The sequence below is a fragment of the Lepidochelys kempii genome, chromosome 4, assembly GCF_965140285.1.
Source record: "Lepidochelys kempii isolate rLepKem1 chromosome 4, rLepKem1.hap1, whole genome shotgun sequence".
Taxonomy (NCBI): domain Eukaryota; kingdom Metazoa; phylum Chordata; order Testudines; family Cheloniidae; genus Lepidochelys; species Lepidochelys kempii.
Window position 1 is genome coordinate 14,250,609 of NC_136383.1, and position 22,322 is coordinate 14,272,930.

Genomic DNA, 22,322 nt, shown 5'->3' on the forward strand with positions numbered 1-22,322 from the left:
CAGAATTTCTGTGAAAGGCGCACAACACCCACATGTACTACCCTTACTATAATTGTATCAAGTCCATTCTGAACAGCATCTAATACATGAAGCATATTGTATATGGCTGCATATTCACGGGTCCATGGCTTTGATCTGATGTTTCTTCCTGGTGAGCAACAGATCTTTCAAATGTACTGTACAACTCTTTTAAAGATCCTTAGAGCAGGGGCGGGCAAACTTTTTGACCTGAGGGCTGCATCGGGTTTCTAAAATTGTATGGCAGGCCAGTTAGGGGAGGCTGTGTGTCCCCAAACAGTCAGGCATGGCCTCTGCTTCTCACCCCCGACAGTCTGCCCCCCTCTCCCTCTTGGGACTTCTGCCCCATGCAATCCCCGTGTTCCCTGATGGCCCCCCAGGGACCTCTGCCCCATCCACTCCCCGCTCTCTGTCCCCTGACCGCCCCCAGACCCCCTGCCCCTAACTGCCCCCCGCCTCCCCATCCAACTCCCCCGTCTCCTTCCTGAATGCCCCCTGGGACCCCTGCCCCATCCAACCACCCCTTCTCCTTGACTGCCCCTGGACTCACTGCCCCCTGCTACCCCATCCAGCCCCCCTCTCTCCCCCCGGGAACCCCTGCCACATCCAACCACCCCTTCTCCCTGTCCCCTGACTGTCCCCAGAACCCTTGCCCCATCCACCCCCCGCTCTCTGTCCCCTGTCCGCCCCTGGACCTCCCCGCCCCTAACTACCCCTCCCTGCCCCATCCAACTCCCCCCTCTCCTTCCTGACTGCCCCCCCCGGTCCCCTGCCACATCCAACCACCCCTTCTCCCTGTCCCCTGACTGCCCTCAGAACCCCTGCCCCTGGCTGCCCCCCGCCATCCCATCCAACCTCCCCCTCCTTCTGGACTGCCCCCCCGGGACTCCCGCCCCCATTCAACCACCCTGTTTCCCTCCCTCAGAGTGCCCTGATCCCTATCCACGCCCTGATCTCTATCCACACCTATCCCTACCCCCTGACGACCACCCCCGAACTCCCCTGCCCTCTACCAACCCCTCCGCTCCCTGCCTCCTTACTGCACTGCCTGGAGCACCGGTGGCTGGCGGCGTGGCTGCACCAGGACAGGCAGCAGCCCAGCATGGAGCACCGGGTCAGGCCGGGCTCTGCAGCTGTGCTGCCCCAGGAGCTCACAGCCCCGCTGCCCAAAGCATGGCGCCGGCAGAGCAGTGAGCTGAGGCTGCGGGGGAGGGGGAATAGCGGGGGAGAGGCTGGGGGCTAGCCGCCAGGAGCTCAAGGGCCGGGTAGGATGGTCCCGCAGGCCATAGTTTGCCCACCTCTGCCTTAGAGCATGACAAGTGATCCTAATCAAAGGGATTATTAAAGACCAGTATTTCAAAAAGTTCTCTTGATTCTGACAATGCCACCATGTTCTCCATAAATCTATAGGAAGACAAGGGTCTTAATTCTTTTATATAGGAAAACTATCCCTATGAATGATAATTGGAAGTTGTTTAAGAACGCTTTACTAGATGTTCCAAAAGCCACAATCAAGGAAGAAGGCAGTATTGGTTAGAAAACTGACCCAATTTAGAAGGGAAGTGACAGCTATAAATAATAATTAAAAAAAATAGATGGAAGAAAGGAGACGTTGATAGCAATCAATATAAACCGAAAGCTAGAATTCGTAGAAAATTTATCAGGGAACAAAGGAACACCAGGAGAAATCTATCACTTGCAGAGTTATGGACAATGAATTTTAAAAAAAGTATATTAGTTACAAAAATAATCCTGACAATGGCTTTAGTCCATTATTAGAGGACAATGGTAGAATTATTAATAGTGCAGAAAAGGAAAAAGTGTTCAATACATATTTCTGTTCTGCATTTGAGAAAAAACAGATGATGATGTCTCATATGAAAATACTCTTTCCATTTCACTGGTATCTCGGGAGCATATTGAATAACCACTGTTAAAGATTTTTAAATCAGCAGGCCCAGATAACTTGCATCCTAGAGTTTTAAGAGCTAACTGAGGAGCTTACTGGAACTGGACTGGTAATGTTGATTTTCTATAAGTCTTGGAACGCTGGTGAAGTTCCAGAAGAGTGGCAGAAAGCTAATGTTATGTCAATACTTAAAATGGGTAAACGAGATGACAAGGGTAATTATAGACCTGCCAGTCTGACATTGATCCCAGGCAAGATAATGGAGCACCTGATATGGAACTTGATTAATAAAGAATCAAAGGAGGGTAATATAATTAATGCCAATCAACATAGGTTTATGGAAAATAGATCCTGTCAAAGTAACTTGATATCTTTTTTTAATGAGATTAGACGCTTGAGTAATAAAGGGAATAGTGTTGATGTGATATACTTTGCCTTTGGTAAGGCATTTGTCTGGGTACGGCATGATATTTTGATTAAACAACGAGAAAGATGAAAAATTAACATAGCACCCATTAAATAGATTTAAAGTTGGCTAACTGATAGGTCTCAAAATGTAACTGTAAATGGGGAATCATCATCAAGCATCTAGAGGGGTCCTTCAGGGATCGGTTCTTAGCTCTACGCTATTTAGCATATATTTATCAATAACCTGGAAGAAAACAAAATCATTACTGATAAAGTTTTCAGATGACCCACAATTGAGGGAGCGATTAAATAATGAAGAGGACAGGTCACTGATACAGAGTGGTCTGGATTGCTTGGTAAAATGAGCATGCACAGACAATGTGTGGTTTAATATAACTAAATGCACACATCTAGGAACAAAGCATGTAGGCCGTGCTTACAAAATGGGGAACTCTATCCTGGGAAGCAGGGACTGAAAAATATTTGAGGGTCATGGTGGATAATCAGCTGAACATGGGCTCCCACTGCGATGCTGTGGTCAAAAGGCCTAATGTGATCCATAGATGCATAAACTGGGTAATCTAGGGTAGGAATAGAGAGATAATTTTACCTCTGTACTTGCCACTGGTGTGACCGCTGCAGGAATGCTGTGTCCAATTCTGGTGTCCACAATTCAAGAAGAGTATTGAAAAATTGGAGAGGGTTCAGAAGAGAGCAATGAGAATGATTACAGGATGAGAAAATCTGCCTTAGAGTGATAGACTCAAGGAGCTCAATCTATTTAGTTTAACAAAGAAGGTTAAGGAGTAATATGTTTATGTCTATAAGTACCTACATGGGGAATAAATACTTAATAATGGGCTCTTCAATCTAGCGGACAAAGATATAGCATGATCCAATGGTTGGAAGTTGAAGCTAGACAAATTAATACTGAGAATTAGGCATACATTTTTAATAGTGAATAATTAATTTATTGAGGGTTGTAGTGGATTCTTTCTCACTGACCATTTTAAAATCAAGATCGGATCTTTTTCTAAAACATATGCTCCAGGAATTATTTGGGGGAAGTTATACAGCGTATGTTATATGGGAGGTCACCTTAGATGACTGCAATAGACCCAGTTGGCCTTGGAATCTATGAAGGTAGGACTGGGAAATGTCCAGTATATACTGCTTTTGGATACTTAACTAGCTGGAAAAGAGAATGTTGTCATAGTAAGAGCTGGTTTTGGACCCTAATAAATAGTTGCTTGATCAGGTCTTTCTCTAGTGGGGTACATTAGAGGTGGAGCTCTTTGCCGCTAATTATAAAAAGAAGCTCCTGCACCAAGTGAAGGCTCATATGGTGTATCTCTCACATCCTTTTGTGAGGGAAAGCTCTCATAACTTTCCACTAGTCCTCTTAGAAGCAAGGACTGTGACAGCTGTGGAAACTGTCAGGCATGGATCAAGTTGCCTGAATTTTGGCTTATTGTCCGTTAGTCCTTTTTAATGTAACACACAGTCCATGAATGTTTGCAGTGTATTATGATTATAGCTGCAAAATCTTAACATTTTTGAGTTTGTCTTAATGATGAAATTAACAGAGAACATTTTTCTTTTGACATGAGCTTAGTGTTTATAAAGTTTCCAAACTGACAGCACTGTAAATTAAACCTTACTACCTACACGGGTGCAGCATAAATAGTGGCAATCCAAGCATGTTCACGCTGTCCTGCCCATGGTATCTAAGTCTTCTTTTGGAGGAATTATGTTTATGCTCTATTTGATCCTTGGTGCTTAGCTGAGTCTAAGATGGGGTTGACTGCTAATATTTTCTTTGAAGTGGGCACCTGTCCTCTGGGAATTGTAGTGGGCACCTACTCACTTGACATAAGCTCCTAAGTAGCTATTAGAATGTTTTTTCAACAGTTACCTAGGACGTTTCAAGCATGGTGTAGAGATGAAAGACTCCATATCCCAAGAATCCTCCAGTCTTCTATATAGATGTATCTTTATACTTTCTAGAGTTTATTTAAACGTTTGTTATTCAAAATGTGATGTTTGTTTTTTTTTTCCGGTTTCAGAAAGAACTCTCTGGGCACAAGAATATTGTAGGCTATTTGGACTGTGCTGTTAATTCTGTTAGTGACAATGTGTGGGAGGTGCTCATTTTAATGGAATATTGTCGAGGTAAGTAAACTACTGTTGGAGTTCTTATTTTTTATGAACATAAGTAAAGCATTCTTAAAGTTAGAGTCCAGGGTTATCTCCTAAAATGTGACATGTATTTTGGTAAAGACCACATTTATTATCTTCCTAATTAAGGTCAAGACCACTGAAAACACTGTCACATTTGATTTTGTTCTTAAGTGCCAGAAAGAATGAATCTGGGAATATTGAAAAGCTCATCCTACACTGCTTTATATGAAGGTCTGACCAGAAAAGAGGGGGGGGAAATTAAATGTTTACATAAATATGTAAAGTGTCCTTGTTCCCTCTAACAAATTTCAGAATATATTTGTATATTGATTTGGGAATGAAGACTTTGCAAAACTGAATATCTTTTCACTCATGAAACTGCTGCTCCAGATAATGAACTGTAAAGGCTACATGCTGTCTCATCATCCTGATCCCTTAAATTGTTTTAAATCAGTTTATTCGGTGGAGGGTGGAGGCCATGGAGGTCCAAATAATGGTATCTCATGTCCTGGTCTATAACAGTTCTTTTTGTTTTAGGCAATACAAGTGGCTTCAGAATCATTTCCTCTTTTTCAAATATTTAGTTTCTTTAATTTACAAGTACACCTCTACCCCGATATAATGCGGTCCGATATAACGTGAATTTGGATATAACGCGGTAAAGCAGCGCTCCGGGGACCGGGGCTGCTTTACCTCGTTATATCCAAATTCATGAAACAGCTGATTGGCGCGGCAAGCCTGGAAGGAAGGGAGGGAGCGGGGGAGAAGCGGAGCAGCGGCAGCCCACTCAGGGGAAGAGGCGGAGCGGAGGTGAGCTGGGGCGGGGAGTGGTTCCTCTCCCTGCCCCGATATAACGCGGTCTCACCTATAAGATGGTAAGATTTTTTGGTTCCCAAGGACCACGTTATATCGGGGTAGAGGTGTATAGTTTGGGTTTTTCCCCCTTTTTTGTATAGAAATGTATTCCAGTAGTTTAGCTCAAATGTAGAGAAGTGTTAGGATCCAGTTACGGTGAATCTGGAGAAATGCTTGGATTTCAAAGTAACTGTGTCTGCTTCATGTGAAAATAAAATGTTCTGCATAAGCCTGCGCATTAGGTGCTTAAAATGCTTCAGGTGCCTTCCCTTTGAGGGTATTTGGCCTTTGTCTGCACTCAGCCAGTGCTGGTCAGTTGGCCTTCTGTGAACTGCCTGATGTGATATCCTTGGATCTCTGTTTTGAAAGACAAATCCGATTCTGTGTCATTGTAGCTTGTGTGTATTCTCACTGTTGCTGTGAGGTGCACTATTGTGTGCTTCTGCAACCTTCTAGAAAGCTATGCTCTTTGGGAGCCACGTGAGTGATGCTTTCATTGTGCTCAACATTTACAGCCTGAATTTACTTCATCTCCTATTGGCTGAGGGTAAAGGGAATGTCTGCTGTAACCCTCAGATTTCCAGCTACCTTTTCTCTTGTTGTACTTAATTTAGATAGATAACTATAGTTCTTTGACTTTTCTGCACCATCATGTACGTGGTTTTGGCGATGGTTTTATCTCTGTGCTGATCATGTAGACTAAGAAAGCGCCTGCATTGTTCTGAAGCAGGCGTACAGAACTAAAACTAAATATTGCTCTTGTTCTCCTAAACTAAAGATGCTTTTCGATAGGGAAAAGGGGCACTGATCTGAGAGCCAGAAGACCATGCTTTTCCACTAATACTAATTCTTTTCATATTGCTTAATGAACAAGACCTGATACCTTCCCCCTTCTTAAGGTAGGGTTTAATCACTTCTCCCATCTTATAAAAAGGTCTTACAGGGTTTGCACAAGGTCACTTCTCCAGTAAGGCAGACCAGGTCTAATTCACTTAGCTACACTGCCTCAGAATTTTACCTAGGTTGGTACAGAAAACGAGTGAGATGTAACTCCATTAATTTCAGTTGAGATGGACGAGATTTGTGACATGGACTTGAAGCTTCTGGGTTCAAACCCTGTTGAAAATCCATGCAGGAGCTTGGTACAGTTGCACGTGATGATGTTAGGTGATTTTTAAAAAATGAAAACTGAGGAAATTACATGAAAAAAACTGTTAAAAGGATATTAAGTTTGTGAAGTTGAGCACTCAGATTACAAAAACAGTAGAATTCAAGTTGCTGTTTGTGCAGCTTCTGTTTGTCAAAATGCATCAAGGGGGAGACAGCCTTTAATTACATGATCACATACTTCCCTTGCTCAGGCCCTTGCCTCTGCCTCATTCAGTGCATAAGTAGGACTTTTGAATGCTTGACTTCGCAGTTTTAATAGTGGGTGAAGTAATATCTTTTCTAGGACCAACTTCTGTTGGTGAAAGAGACAAGCTTTCGAGCTCCACACAGATCATCCACGTTGTTTCTCTAATATTCTTGGACCAACACAACTACAACAACACTGCAAACAGTTTTGATAGTGTCTTTTAAACATATGTTTATATAGTATAAGTATAGATTGCAGCTGTTCATGTAAAAATTGACTCAATTCAGCTCAAATTTTGAGTCGTGTTTTGATTTTGCACACTTCTGAGATTTAAACATCTAAATTTCAGTAAGTAAAATCTTAAAAATTTATGGCTTGTCCACTTGCTGATATTAATATAAGTTAACTAAACTGATATTACTTTATTTTTTTTTTCTGTTTGCCAGAAGCTGGGAATGAGCAACAGGGGATGGATTGCTTGATGATTACTTGTTCTGTTCATTCCCTCTGGGGCACCTGGCACTGGCCACTGTCAGAAGACAGGGTACTGGGCTAGATTGACCTTTGGTCTGACCCAGTAGGGACATTCTTATGTTCTAAGAAATGTGGTTTTGTAACTAATGGGCGCTATGCTTCCTAGCGTCTGAAAGTAAGGCTCATAATCTCATAAAAGATAGTATTCTATGTGTAGTATAACTAAGCCCCTTCATTTTCGGTTTAAACTGATTTTTACAAATAAAAAAAAATCCTAGGTTTTACAATAAGTATTCGGGTTTTTTTTTCTGATTTTCACCCTACGTTTGGATCATTCATATCTATATATAAAATATAACTTGTTTTATTAGGAAAATACAATACATTGCATGAGATATGTATTACGATAATACATTAGTCTGTTTGTGTATATGCAAAGGTGCCTGTTGAAGTAAGGTTATGTATTAGTCTAGAAGATGCACACAATAAACGAACAGGCACACGTTCAAGCTCCTGAAGTGCGTATGCATCTGAATGTATCTCATGCCCACCATGTACACATTTCAGGCTGTTAGCAGATAACGGTTTAAAGCTCTGACACACTAAAGACGGGAAAATCTGTATCAGAATACATTTCAGAACATAAGAAAAGTTTAAAAAACTTTAAAAGTTTAAAAAACAACAAGGAAAACCAATGAAGTTGAGTGTATACAGTGCAAATGCTGTGGCCCAGTTACTAAAGTAAATATAGGCTAATAGTTTTAAGTCTATAACAGTAAACTGTTTATTCAAATTAAAAGTTTTAGTTTGGGATTAGAGGTATATTGTTTTCTTAAACTCACAGTTGGCATTGTGCTTTGAGTTGTTTTAGTTCTGTAGCAAACCACATTGAATTCTATTAATCAAAGCATTAATCTACTCAATACTTTTGCCCCGTCCTTGTGTCCACCAAAATAAATACCGGTATTTGTCCATAAAATTTAATAGTTTTTTCCTCCAGTTTTCATCTGTTTTTGTCATTGTATTAATAAACACAGATAAATTCCTGGGAAAAATAAAATAAAATAACTGAAAATGAAGGGCTCTAAGTATAGCATGAGAATAATATGGTGAGCAATTCAAAAACTGCTGTTTCTAAATGTAAGTTTAACTTGATTGCAGTGTAGATGGAGTAGAAAATTAAGCTACTAATTAATGGAGAGCATAAATGTATTTCTCATTTGATCCACTGCTTTGAAGTCATAATTAATAGGTATTGGTGTCGGAATCGACCTAATGGAGACAGTCTTTTCCTTCTGAACTTCTCCCTGCTGGCACACTTGCTGAGTTAACTGCACCTTCCTTCCAGTATGTCTGCCTGCACTGAAGATAATAGATGTTTTCTCTTTCGCTCTCCGTGAGATCCTTTTACAAGGGAGTTGCCTCTGGGAAACCAGTTTTTCCTTTATTTTTTCCACTTTAACGGAATATAATGCTAGAAATGACTCCATGATCACCAGAGATTACCAATAATCCAAGAATTTCCTCTGAGAATTTGGTGCTTATTCTGCCAGAGATATGTAACATAGTGGAGGGAGAACCATCAGTCCTCTCTGACCAAATCACAGTGTTACAGGATTTTTTTTCAATCTATTCTTTCTGAAATAGAAAAGGTGAATTGGTTTCTTCAGATAGCAATTCTTGGGCAACAGATCTGTCAGCTGTCAATGCTTTTCAGGATAAAGATGTACATTTTAAAAAATAAAATTTTGTGTTCAAGAAAATTATTCCTTCTGCATGTGGAAATCTTGAGTTCAAAGACTATTGAATAGTCTCCATTGCATCTCTCTAATGTGATTAATTCAAATTTCTGGCAGTTACTCAGTGGTTGCTTTTTTCTCCTGAGTTATAGATGTTAAGGACAGAAGGAAGCATTATGATCATCTAGTCTGACCTTCTGTATAAAAAACCAGACCAAAGAATTTTCACCTATTGATTCCTGCATGCAGCCCCATACCTTTAAGCCTAGCTAGAATGTGTCATAGTATCATAGAATATCAGGGTTGGAAGGGACCTCAGGAGGTCATCTAATCCAACCCACTGCTCAAAGCAGGACCAGTCCCCAATTTTTGCCCTAGATCCCTAAATCGCCCCCTCAAGGATTGAACTCACAACTCTGGGTTTAGCAGGCCAATGCTCAAACCACTGAGCTATCCCTCCCCCTCTACAACTGTTTCTGTCATTGTGATACTCTTTGCGCTGGTACTTTTATTACTTTCCCTATATGGTGGTTGAGTGATAATGAATGTTTGTTACTTCTCATGAATTAGGACTCCTGTCTAGGACAGTGAATCCAAGAGAGGAGGGAAAAAAACAGATTTCTGACTTGCCTCCCTAATATGACTATAATTCTGAGGACATACTTTTCTTATATTTATCAACTAGTTTTTGTTTAGGCAGGTGAAGAAGCGGTGTCAGATGTCAAATATTGCAATAGTGGCATCTGCATAATAGTGGTTTATTTTCTATACTTTGAAATTATAACAACTTTTGTAGTTTTTGGGTCTTCTCAGCTTTGGATTTGGCGAAGGTCAGCAAGTGTGTTCGTGTGGGGAGGTTTCAGATTTCAGTTCCCAAAGATCCTTTTGCCACCATTGAGTGGGATTGGACACTGAATTACCTTCTGTTTGGAGCAGTGGATTCTTATTAGGAATCAATAAAATTAAGGGTAATTAACTTTGTCTGTTCTGTAGATGTACGGGGGATGGGGGTGTATTAGCCCTGTTTGAAAAACAGCAAGAGTGGTTGATTAAAAACTTGTTTAATTTTTTGACAAGAGGTTGAAACATTTTGAGTGCATATAGATAAGGTTTTAAATAGAAACACACTTTGTTAGATTCAAGGCCACACAACATTTTGAAAGATCGTTAAAAAGAGTTGTTACTTTTACAAAGTTATGTTTCTGCTGTAGCGGGGCAAGTCGTAAATCAGATGAATCAGAGACTTCAGACAGGCTTTACTGAGCCAGAAGTGCTGAGGATATTTTGTGACACCTGTGAAGCTGTTGCCAGGTTGCATCACTGCAAAACCCCAATAGTTCACCGGGACCTGAAGGTAAGAGTTCCACTAAAAGGTAATGAGCTGAAATGTTTGCTGCTATTGAGCAGCCGACAAAAGATGACTTGTAATGTGGAGGACATCTCATAGTGTGCAAAAGCTGCCCACTTATATATGGGGAGAAGAACAAAGTCTGTCTGCAGAACCGTACCCAGAAGATTAAATGAAAAACGTTAGGTAGGTTAGGCATCACATTCTTGTAGAATAGATTTTGGCACTACTGGTGACCTAATGAGGTAATGATGAAGTTATTGTTTTACTATTAATGCTAAATTTCTTTAGAATGTTCAGAATATTAATACATGACAGGTTTGTTAACACTAACTGAAAATTAGAGGGAAGACTTAGCTGCTTTCTATAAAATTGGACACTACACTGTTTTTTGTCTTTCAGTTTGTCAATTTACCTGATTGTTTCATTTTTCCTTTTAAGGTAGAGAATATTTTGTTGAATGACAATGGAAACTATGTCCTTTGTGACTTTGGCAGTGCCACTAACAAATTCCTTAATCCTCAGAAAGATGGTGTTAATGTAGTTGAAGAAGAAATTAAAAAGTAAGTTCACTTAAACAGCTATTTGTAAGCACTAATTAATTCTCTTAGCAGCACAGAACTTATTATATGTTATGTACATTAATGGAAACGTAAGGGACTAGCTAGGAACAAATTAGTGTTCAGGATGGTTGATTTAAGTGCACAACTCCTGAAGATACGTTCCTGTTGTTAACCACTTCCTTAGTAGTGATCAGGGCTATGCAAATACCTAAAATAGGCATAGCAAGATAGTAGGAATACCTGGTAATGTTGATGCTATTTCAGTTAACCTACAGGCAATTCCTGCAAAATTTAAAGTGAATACACTAACAGTAGAGTGTTAATTACAAAAAGTTTGATGCCTCCAGGTAATACATTAAACTTAGAATATATGCAATCTTGTGATACTTGTACTCTCTTGGCTCTTTCCCCCTAAGAACCTGCAGTGTTCTAAGCCTTGCTTCATTCCTGTTTAGGCCCCTGACCTGCAGTTTACAGCATACACGTGAACTATTGTACCAACATGTTGTTAATTACAGAATTGTGAGACCTTAGATTCAAAGTTATTTGATGTGCAAGTTTGTTAGCACATTGTTGAGACATCTGGGTGCTATTGAAAGACAACTAATAAGAACAGGCTCAATCAGCCTGCATGATTGCTGACACTGGAAAAAGGCTTCATACTAACTTACTAAGGTCTAGATCTGTCCTAATGATGGATCTAGTAAGATCCACGTCATTTCCACTCTGTTTAATCAGAGAAATTGTGCATGTGTTCAAGTTTAAAATTTGTTTGTTTGTTTGCCTGCTAAAGATGGTTGGTGCTGAAGAGTAACTATGTATTATTCAGAACTTAAATGGAAAATAAATGTACACCTTTTTGAAACTACTACTTAAGATACATACATTTGGGAATGATATGTTACATTTTATAAACACACTGTTATTTGCTAATATGAGTCTCAATATCCCTGGAATATGCTTAGTTTTTAACTAGCAAGAATCAGTTCAGTGAAGTGAGCTGTAGCTCACGAAAGCTTATGCTCAAATAAATTGGTTAGTCTCTAAGGTGCCACAAGTACTCCTTTTCTTTTTGCGAATACAGACTAACACGGCTGTTACTCTGAAACCAGTTCAAAGATGTAACTTCAGCATCTGGGTTTGGCTTTGACTGCAAAATTTTTCAAGAAAAGTTACCAAAAAATAGTAGACATACTGCTATGAAAAAAATCACTCTTGGCTTTTCTAGCTCCATCTTTCTTTTTTCATGCTCCATATTTCCAGCATTAGCTTCATGTTGCTTAGAACTTCAATAAGAGACTGGTCTGTTAATGTGTATACCTTTAGAGTAGTGTGAGCAAAATATCAAAAAATAAGAGACGTTAAAATGCCACAATCTAAGGTGTAATTTGGAAATAGTTTTTTCGTAGCTGCTTTTGAAGATAATCTATAACAAGAATTAAATATTTATCATTTCCCTGATTTTATTAAAATCAGGTGTTCAAGTTTGATACCTTTAGACAAACTTTTTTGTGTTCATAAACTTGGTGTATTTGATTTGCAATAGTTATAACTTGTTGTAATTCTTCTAAGAGTATAGAAAAACAGCAAAAGGTTCTTTCCATAAAACAAAAAACTTTTGCTGAGCTATGAGCAGCATATCTACTGCCATGTCCGCATAGATGGTCAATGATCAATCCACACAGCATCATTTGTTGCTTACAGGAATGCTGTAATGACTTACTATTTTACATAGTAAGAAGAAAAGGAGTACTTGTGGCACCTTAGAGACTAACAAATTTATTTGAGCATAAGCTTTCGTGAGCTACAGCTCACTTCATTGGATGCATTCAGTGGAAAATACAGTGGGGAGATTTATATACATAGAGAACATGAAACAATGGGTGTTACCATACACATCGTACTGAGAGTGATCACTTAAGGTGAGCGATTACCAACGGTGGGAGGGGGGTGGGGGTGGGTAATAGGGGAAATAGTTTTACTTTGTGTAATGACCCATCCACTCCCAGTCATAACATTCAAAAATCAGTCGGAGAACACTTCAGTCTCTTCGGTCACTTGATTATAGACCTAAAAGTTGCAATTCTTCAACAAAAAAACTTCAAAAACAGATTCCAACGAGAGACTGCTGAATTGGAATTAATTTTGCAAACTGGATACAATTAACTTAGGCTTGAATAGAGACTGGGAGTGGATGGTTCATTACACAAAGTAAAACTATTTCCCCTTGTTTACTCCCCCCCCCCCCCCGGTAATAGCTCACCTTAAGTGATCACTCTCATTACAGTGTGTATGGTAACACCCATTGTTTCATGTTCTCTATGTATATAAATCTCCCCACTGTATTTTCCACTGAATGCATCCGATGAAGTGAGCTGTAGCTCACGAAAGCTTATGCTCAAATAAATTTGATAGTCTCTAAGGTGCCACAAGTAATCCTTTTCTTTTTGCGAATACAGACTAACATGGCTACTACTCTGAAACCTATTTTACATAGTGTATAAGTAATCTGTAGTGGGCAATTACCCATATTAAAAATGATTAGTGTATATTAGCTTATGAATGGTGGCTAATAAAGGTATACTGCAAATCTTCCATTTCATCTCAGTTCCACTTTACTTATTTTCTGCTAGGTATACAACACTGTCATACAGAGCTCCTGAAATGATTAATCTTTATGGAGGAAAACCAGTTACTACCAAGGCAGATATTTGGGTAAGTAATATAAAAGGTGGTCTAATTCTTGTAGAGTTGTTCTGCTTTATTAAGAGTAAAAAATTGATAAAAGGGAAGTTAACGTCTCAGAAAATACAAAATAAAGGCTTTGCAGTGAGAGAATAAGGTGTGGCTTCTTGCAGCAGAAGTAGTGTGTGGGAAATGGTGATAAAGAGAAATAGCTGTAGATAATGGCTTTGCCTTTTCCTACAGAAAATTATTGGCATACGTGATGTACTGTAAAAGGGGAATTATTATTTAGATTAGTATTTTTTTTTCTTTAGCCTACTAGTGCAAAATGTAGGTAACATCAGTATTTTCCCTCGCTCTGACTCAGTTGTTAACAATGGCTTCAACAGAAACCTGTTTAAGTATGATTTAAATAAGACAGACTGAATAGGTGACCAGCTCCTGTGCATTCAGTCCTATCAGCGATGTTTAGTTCAGTGTGAAAAATAAGATTTTATTGTCACTAATGATGTATAGTGAATATTTGCAGAGTGCATTAAAGATGAAGAGTGCTATATTTGCTGATTATTACACTATATATAATCAGAAAAGTAACAATGAGAAAATAAGGTATGTAATACAAAAATAAATATTTGTAATGAGTGGCTGGTACTGTTCGTTAAACATCTTTTAGTTGCTAAAGAAACAAGGTGGATGAGCCACTCTCTTTTATTGTACTAACCTCTATTGGTGAAAGAGACAAGCTTATGAGCTATGGAGAGCTCTTCAGGTCTGGGAAAGATATGCAGAGGCCACAGCTAGCCTAGGTCAACTGAGCTGGGCTGTGGGGTTATGAAATTTGCAGTGTAGATATTTGAGCTCAGGCTGGAATCTGGGCCTTGAGATCCTGTGAGTGGGGAGATCTGGCTTTGAGATTTGGTGCCACGAGTTCTTTATCGTAGTGTGTATCCAGAGTTTTGCAGCTAAATACAAGGTGGAAAAGAATTTGTTTAACATGAGTAGCTAATGTGCATTCTAAGGGCAAATCTACACTACAAAATTAAGTCAACCTAAGTTAGGTCGACATATAGCAACCACAGTAATTAATGGGGCTTTTCATGTCCATATTGTGCCCTCTGTCGGTGGTGTGTCCTCACTAGGAGTGCTTCCACCGACTTAACTGTGTGGGGCATTGTGGGGTACTGACATCTGGGGCTTTGGGGCTGACAGCCTGAGCTGTCGGCAATGCGGGGCTCGCAGCTGCAGCCCCACTCTACCCAGGGACGCACAGCCCAATATTTACATTATTATGTAAATAATGTAGCGTCTACATGGATGCTGTGTTGCCCTAACTATGTCAAACTAAGCACTATGCCTCTCACAGAAGTGGAGTTAAGTTGATGTAGTGGGTGCCTTATATCCGTGGGAGCTAAATTTTAGGGTAGATCCTTATTAGATAAAGTAGCTTACCTTGACCTAACTCTGTAGTGTAGACCAGGCCTAAGAGACGATTCAAGGAGAAGTGGACACGTTAACACCTCTTCAGTCATAGGTCTGTGAGAGTTCATTTGAGAGCATAGCGATGGTCTAGTTTCACCCACACATGATGATACCCATATAGGGTATCATTAAACAATTACAATCCATACTTGATGGGGACCACAGCCTGAAAAATCTTTTCTGAACCCTCTTTTCTGGGCTTAAAACAACCCCCCAGACTCACCAATCTCATGAATAGAGGCAAGCTCCCCACAGACCAGGACACATCAACTCAAACTGGTACTGGCCCTGCCATAACAGATGTAAACCCTGCAGAGTCAACTCTGCTCCTATAATGACCATTACCCACCATAACATACCTTTTAAGATCCACGTGTCCTACACATGCCTAAGGCAACGAGGTGTACTTCATTCAGTCACTAAATACCCTAGTAACAACTGTGTGAATGAAACCAGTCATTACTCTCTCAAATGAACTCTCACAGAAAAGTGATAAGACAAAAACAACATTAATGGGCCAACACTTTTCACAAAACAATCATTCCATATCTTACCCCTCAGTCCTCGTTCTCAAAGAGAACCTGCATAATGCTTTCGAAAGATGAGCCTGGGAGCTTAAATTCCTAACCTTGCTAGACACAGAAATCATGGTCTCAATAAAGACGCTGGATTTAAGGCTGATTACAACAATCGGTAACCCTCTAGCCTGCTATTTTTTTTGTCCTATGACTGCAGAGGTGTTCACAGGTCACTTTACCTTGAATAGTCTCTTACAATATGTGTTAACTGCTTATGCTAAACAATTGTTTCCACCTTGTATTTCGCTGTGATGCTGTGAGTATCTTTCCCAGACTGGAAGAAAAGCTCTGTGTAGTTTGAAAGCTTGTCTCTTTCACCAACAGAAGTGATCCAATAAAAGATATTACCTCACCCACCTTGTGTTTCCACAATCCTGGGACCAACACTGCTACAACAACACTTTTAATTACTAAAACCACTGAGGAAATGAAGCGAGGGTAAATCTGATTACTATATGAAATATAACACTTTCATTGTCAACATCTGTAATACCTAATGAGGACTTAAGAACTTTTTCAGATCACTGAAATGGGAGAACAACTCCATGATTACTTTTTTTCTACATGCCAGACAGGTGCATCTTGAGTAGATTCCATCAAAAAGTTTATGGGAAAATAACATGAGCTCAAGGACTCTTATTTGTCAGTTTAGATGGTGGTTCTACACGTGCAATTTCGCTGTATAAACACATATTGGAATATTCATCTGAATTAAAAAAATAGATTTTTTTAAAATTCAAAAACAGACGTAAGTTTCCTCTCTGAATTTCTTTACGTTAACAGCTTAGTTGCTGTCTGGCATCCAGTTGGAGGGACAAAAAGCACTTGTAGAATTGCTTCAGATCACGTCATTGCTTACATCCCAAGTTATGTCAATGGAGTGTTAACTCAAAATGCTACCGTGTTCAATGTCTATGCAGGCATTAGTAGTGACCAGCATTTAAGTTATTTATTAAATCTAGCTTCACTTTTTACACTGATTTATTGCCATTTAGACTTTGCAATGACAATACTTTTTTCTTTCTTCTCTTTTTTTTTTTTTTAATTTTACTTTATAGGCACTTGGCTGCTTGCTGTATAAACTTTGTTTCTTCACACTTCCCTTTGGGGAGAGTCAGGTTGCTATTTGTGACGGAAATTTTACCATTCCAGACAATTCCCGATATACCCATAATGTACATTGTTTGATAAGTAAGTAGCTGGGCAGCACTTAAAATTGTTTTGTGTGAATTTATTAGACCTTACTACTAGTAACCTTCCCTACCTACAGTATGCACTTATAGTTAATGTCCTTTAAATCAGTGAATTTGAAGGTTTGCTTAAACATAATCTAACCTTGCCCTGACACCACTTTTAGACCTTTGTTCTAAGTTCAGAAGAGTCCTTATCTCCACTGTCTGAGAAATCAAAGTAAATCTGTGGTTTTGCTGGGGAAGAAAGGGGGATCATTGCATTGAGGAAATCTTTTGAAAAGGAAAATTGTCTGCTCTGATGAAGAAAAAAAAACAAAACAGTTTCCTTTTAGTTCTTCTTCAAGTGCTTGCTCATGTCCATTCCATGTAGGGGTGTGTGCTCACCACCTGCACCGGTGTTGGAATCCCCTCCCTCCCCCGTGGTATCCATAGGGGCTGGCTCTGGTGCCCTCTGGAGTCACATGCATATGTGCCTGTAGAAGGGACACCCTCTCCCCCCTTCAGTTCCTACTTACCACCAGTGATGGTGCTGGAACGCTCCTCTTGCCTTAGCAAGCTATACTGACCAGTGGTGGTTCTAGTTTTTTCTTGTGTATATACCTGTAAATAGTAGTAGTTTTAGTAGTTTCTAGGACTTCTTAGTGGTTAAGTGTAGTATAGATAGTCTCTGGAGAGACTTGGTCTAGGGACAGGGCATGCCCTGGTCCCTGGGCTTTAAGCCATGTGAGCGGTGTAAGAAGCCTATGCCATTGAGCAATCCATGCTCCATTAGGTAATATAAAATATTAAAATTTTTCTTTAAAAAGGTATCCCTGTCTGAGATCTTTCACCTTCCTCAAGATCTTCCCTACAGATCTCCCCATTGTTTACAGCGTCTCTTCTCCTCCTTGCTGAAAACTTACATTGAGGACAGCCCCCCCAAAAAACTTTTTGATAGGACAACCAGCTATATCTGTAAAATTTTCAACATTGGTTATTGTATAAGAATCTAAGTAATATATAGTGTCTTCAGTAAAACTAGTTACCTGTGCCAATCTTTTTTTAAATAATCAGTTTTGAGCTACCCCCGCTTTGTGAGGAATGTTGAGTTTACTCCTGAGCTAACTTAAAAAGACAGAATCGCAGCTAGGATGGAAAAAACATGTTTTGAAAGGATGCTTATGCAGTATTTGCAAGGATACTTTTGCAGCAAGGAGCAAGAAATGCATTTCTTTTTAAAAAGAGTGATATCCATAAAACCATGCTGAGATATAGCACAGAATTTCCCCAGCACTTCCTTGCAATGCTCCCAAATATAGCCCTATATTGCTCTAATCAATTTAATGAAGAAGCTACCATAGACAGAAAAACAAACAAAATTTTAAAATTCTGGGGAAAAATCGTGTTTAAATCGTAGACCTCATAACTTTAAGTAATTATTATTTAAGTACTTGAAATGTACCTCTACACACTCACTTTTTTAAAGAATAAAAACAGTGTTGCCTTCTTTGTCGATAAAGCAAGATGTGTTCTAGAAAATGTTGTCCATCTAGACCAGTCTTACATTTCTGTTTGGTTTGCTTTCTACCTGGAGAAAAGTAACAAAAAGTAGGAACAGAACTCTCATCAGAATTAACTCCAGATACCTGGCTGTGCACACCAGAGATGAGGAAGAATCTCTCGCTTGAAACTTACATTTAATTTGAGACAATCACTCTTTCAAATCAGATCTGTTTAGTTCTTTATTCTTATGACCTTTCTTGATTCCTAGAATGAATGTTGTCATATTTCAGTTGATTTCCCAGGTTGCCAGGAAGGCTATTACCCCAAAACTGTTTGATAAAGCCTGGGCTGATGCAAATTATACTTTTAAAGTTTCCTGACATGTTCTTGCTATAAACTTCTTGTTCAGAATCTAAGAAAGATTTTTCTATTTTTATAATTGTTTCTGTATTTGACAGGTTATTAAATGATCTCAGTATGCTGACTTCACTGGCAAATTTCTGACCAACGTGTACTTTAATAGGCTGTAACTTATCGTGTAGTCTTGGTTCACACGAGACTACAGGTGATTTTGTCATGTATTTAGCAGGACACTAAAATCCAGGATGAGTCCAAATATGCCTCTAAATCCTTCTGAGCCCTAGGCATCTATCTTTTTAACCTTGAGTTTGTCAAGAGCTTTGTTGTGACATACCTCTTTCAGAGGAGGGCTGCACACAGTTTCTCCCAGCTGCCGTATATTACTTCTGTTAGCTAGGGGAACTTAATAGAATTGAGGTCCTAATTGTGCCCCGACACCCCCCCACACACACTACTTGCAATGTCTGAAACTTCTTTCTCAGGTGCTTCTGATGCCATCATTTCCAGCAGTTTTGCACCAGGCTAGGATCATGTGGTGGTGCCACTGCAACTTTTCCATCCTATCTTACGCTGTTCTTGTCATCTTTTTTAAATGGTATTTCCCCAGCCTTTTTGACTAAACTCTTGGATTATTGCGAATATGTGAAATGAGGCTAGATCTCATTTTTAGGGTGAAATTTGCTAATGTTTTACTACAGTAGTGTCCAATCCTGAGGGCCAAGTGTATTTCAGAATGGTCAGGAGTCTACAATCAATATTTTGGGGCTGATTCTCTGCACTGTTCTCTCTCTGCACCTTCAGGATTTACCACGATGTAGGGAAGTCTTCTAGCTCTACACCTGCTCTACCTCCTGCATAGAGGGAGGCATAGCTCCTGAAAAGGGAGCATCTGAGTGGTTGGGGTGGACACTTGAGTTGGAATGAACACTTGGGCTGTGCCCAGTTGGCATATTGTCCCTTGGGGACCACAGCCAGCAGACATAAGTTGAGGCATTTCCCAGGGCAAAGAATTGGGGAACTGTAACAGGGTGGTGTTGCTCAACTTCTCCTGGCCTGCCCTGCATGGGAGAGGAGAGTGGTATTTTGCTTAGTGTGCCCTTAAGCTCAGGCAGAGCTAGTGAAGCTGTTATGCTGCCCTTTTTTTGGTCCCGGGCGGTGGGGCTCAGTCTTGGGCCCCAAACCCCAGTAAGTCGAATGCCAGCCCTGGCCACCCCATTAAAATGGGTTCATGACCCACAGTTTGAGAATCACTGGATTAAAATGAGTGTACTTCAGAATTACTTATTAACAGTAAGTTTGTTTTTAATAATGCTGTTTCTGTAACGGACGCATGGATTGGTGCTGGTCTAAAATCCACTCTTTTTAATTAGTCTGCATCTAATTTTAACATTCATATAGAATAATGTTCTCATGAAATGGCTGGCTGTGTCAGTTCAGAAAACATAAATTGTGTTCAGAGATGGAACTTGGTTATGTTTTGTGTGTGTGTGTGTGTGTGGTTTTTTGCATGGGTCCTCTAATTAAAAAAAAAAAAAAAAAGTTGCCGGTTCCAAATGCAGTGACATTTACACATCAGCCCACCTGTGATGCCTTTAGTTGGCTCACTGTTTTACATTTCTGTAAAATGTATCTGTATCTCAGAAAATGCTTTTCAAGAAGGCTGGTATTCCTGAGTTGTTTTCATTCTAGTAATGGAGAAGAAGGTTTTGAAGACATAACTCTGATCTAGCTGGTGGAGAGACTCAGTTTTCCTAAAATACGAACTACTTTTTTTTTTTTAACTTATTAGTGTAGCACTTTGCAATTTGTTTTATAGCATCCCTAGCAGTCCTTACAAGTCTACTGTTCAACTGATTCAGCTGAGCGTCAGGACTGGTAATGCAAATTTTCTACTCTTTCATTCAAGCAAAAGAGGAAAACATACAGTATAAACCACATATTCTTGGCAACAGACACCATTCTAACTCAGTACTTGTCTGAAAGAAGTAAAAACCACTTTTTGAAATGAGTAAATTCTAAATCAGTTAGTAAAGTAGTTTAATTCTCATTTACTCTTCATTTGTACTATGTCATAGGCAAATTTTCTTTAATTGCTATTAGAGAAATTTTAATCAATCCACTTTTACAGGGTACATGCTTGAACCAGATCAAGAACGGAGACCCGATATCTTTCAAGTATCTTATTTTGCCTTTAAACTTGCCAGAAAGGAATGTCCATTGTCCAATATTAATGTAAGTAGTCTTCTGTTTCTCACGTCTTTTTTGATAGATTTAGTAAGTGTCCCTCAATATTGTCAAAAGGAGTTATTACTTCTAGATCAAATCAAGTGGAAACATGTCTAATGTTAACTTTTTTCTTTATAAAAGTCTGTCCCTGTGCTGAAATTTCTGGATATGATAAATTTCAAATAGATGCTGTGTTGACAGAATTCTTAGCTCGTTAAACTAAAGCAAAAAGGAAAACTGCCTTAGAATCTTCTGGATAGCCCTAATAAATAAAGATGGAATGGAAAATCGCTTCTGACACATCCTGATAAACTATATCAGAATGTAATGGTACTTTCAGTGAACTGTACTTTCCACACTTTTTATTTGGCTAGGTCTCTGGGTAAATATAAAATACATTTTAAATTGTTCCTGCTATGTTGATTTTTCTCTCAGTAAGTTCAAATTTGAGAGTTACTACATGAGGTAATGAGGACAAAAGGAACTGATAATTTTGAACAGAGCTTTGAGTTAACTTAATATTATTAACCATCCTTAGCCATTTCCAGCCTTGGCAGGCTCTTACCTACCTACAAGGGAAAATGGAATAGCCTGAGATTTTCTCCTCAGCCCCCTTCACCTTATTTCTATATTTCTCTAGCATTTGGGGGAAAGATATAAAATCTCTAATTCCCAGACACAAACTACATTTAAGATGGAGTTAAGGTTGAGAGGACATAACTAGTAATGTTATAAGGATGGAATAATTATTTCAAAACCAAGCATTCTTCTTGAAGTAGTGTCCATATGGCTGCTCTGCTTCAGTTGTGCATATGCCTCTTGAGCCCTTTGATCAGAGGTTTTTCCACTACCTGTGCCTGTTTGACCTGTGTATGTGCCCTATACCTCCTCATGCCAGATGTCAAGGCTATATAGGGATGCTTGAGTGAACCACCCTTAGTTCCTATTCTACCGCCTTGGCCGGAGAGGGAGCTCTAGTGTGCCTGCCTGGAGCGTGCCGTGGCTATTGTGTATTCTTCTTAGAGTTGCTTGATAAGATTGGTTAGTATAGTTAGCTGTTAGTAATAGTAATAGTACCTGGATGACTGGCTACTCGAGGGCCATTATTATGAAGCTGTGCTATCTTCCACCCAGAGAGCCCTTGCTCTGTTCCAAAAGTTGGGTCTTCAGCTGAAAGTAAGGAAATTCACCTTAACCTTCATAAAGAAGATACAGTTTATAGGGGCTTCATTGAACTCGTTGACAGCCAGGGCCTGCCTTCCATTAGACAAGTTCATAACCATATCAAGTTTGGTACAGACAATTCAGGGAAGTCCTTGGACTACTATAAGGACACATGACAGCTTGCGATTTTGTGACCGAACACGCATGGCTACGTCTCCACTTCTTTCCAGGCTGGCTCAGAATGACCTGTTTTCTAGGCAGCCGCACCTTGGACAAACAGGTGATGGTTCCTCTACAACTGAG

General features: G+C 39.6%; 1 protein-coding gene across 3 annotated transcripts in view; it reads left to right on the plus strand.

Moving 5' to 3' along the window:
• Positions 1-22,322, plus strand: part of BMP2K (BMP2 inducible kinase) — a 108,585-nt gene that overhangs the window by 35,693 nt on the left and 50,570 nt on the right. For 2 of the 3 annotated variants that reach the window (XM_073340471.2, XM_073340472.2), the window contains exons 3-8: positions 4,402-4,507; positions 10,153-10,295; positions 10,731-10,852; positions 13,486-13,567; positions 16,653-16,785; positions 20,758-20,861. In XM_073340471.2, coding sequence (XP_073196572.2) covers positions 4,402-4,507; positions 10,153-10,295; positions 10,731-10,852; positions 13,486-13,567; positions 16,653-16,785; positions 20,758-20,861 — 690 coding nt within the window. Of the gene's footprint in view, positions 1-4,401; positions 4,508-10,135; positions 10,296-10,730; positions 10,853-13,485; positions 13,568-16,652; positions 16,786-20,757; positions 20,862-22,322 lie in introns of those variants that run through there. The other variant, XM_073340473.2, reaches the window with a different exon arrangement.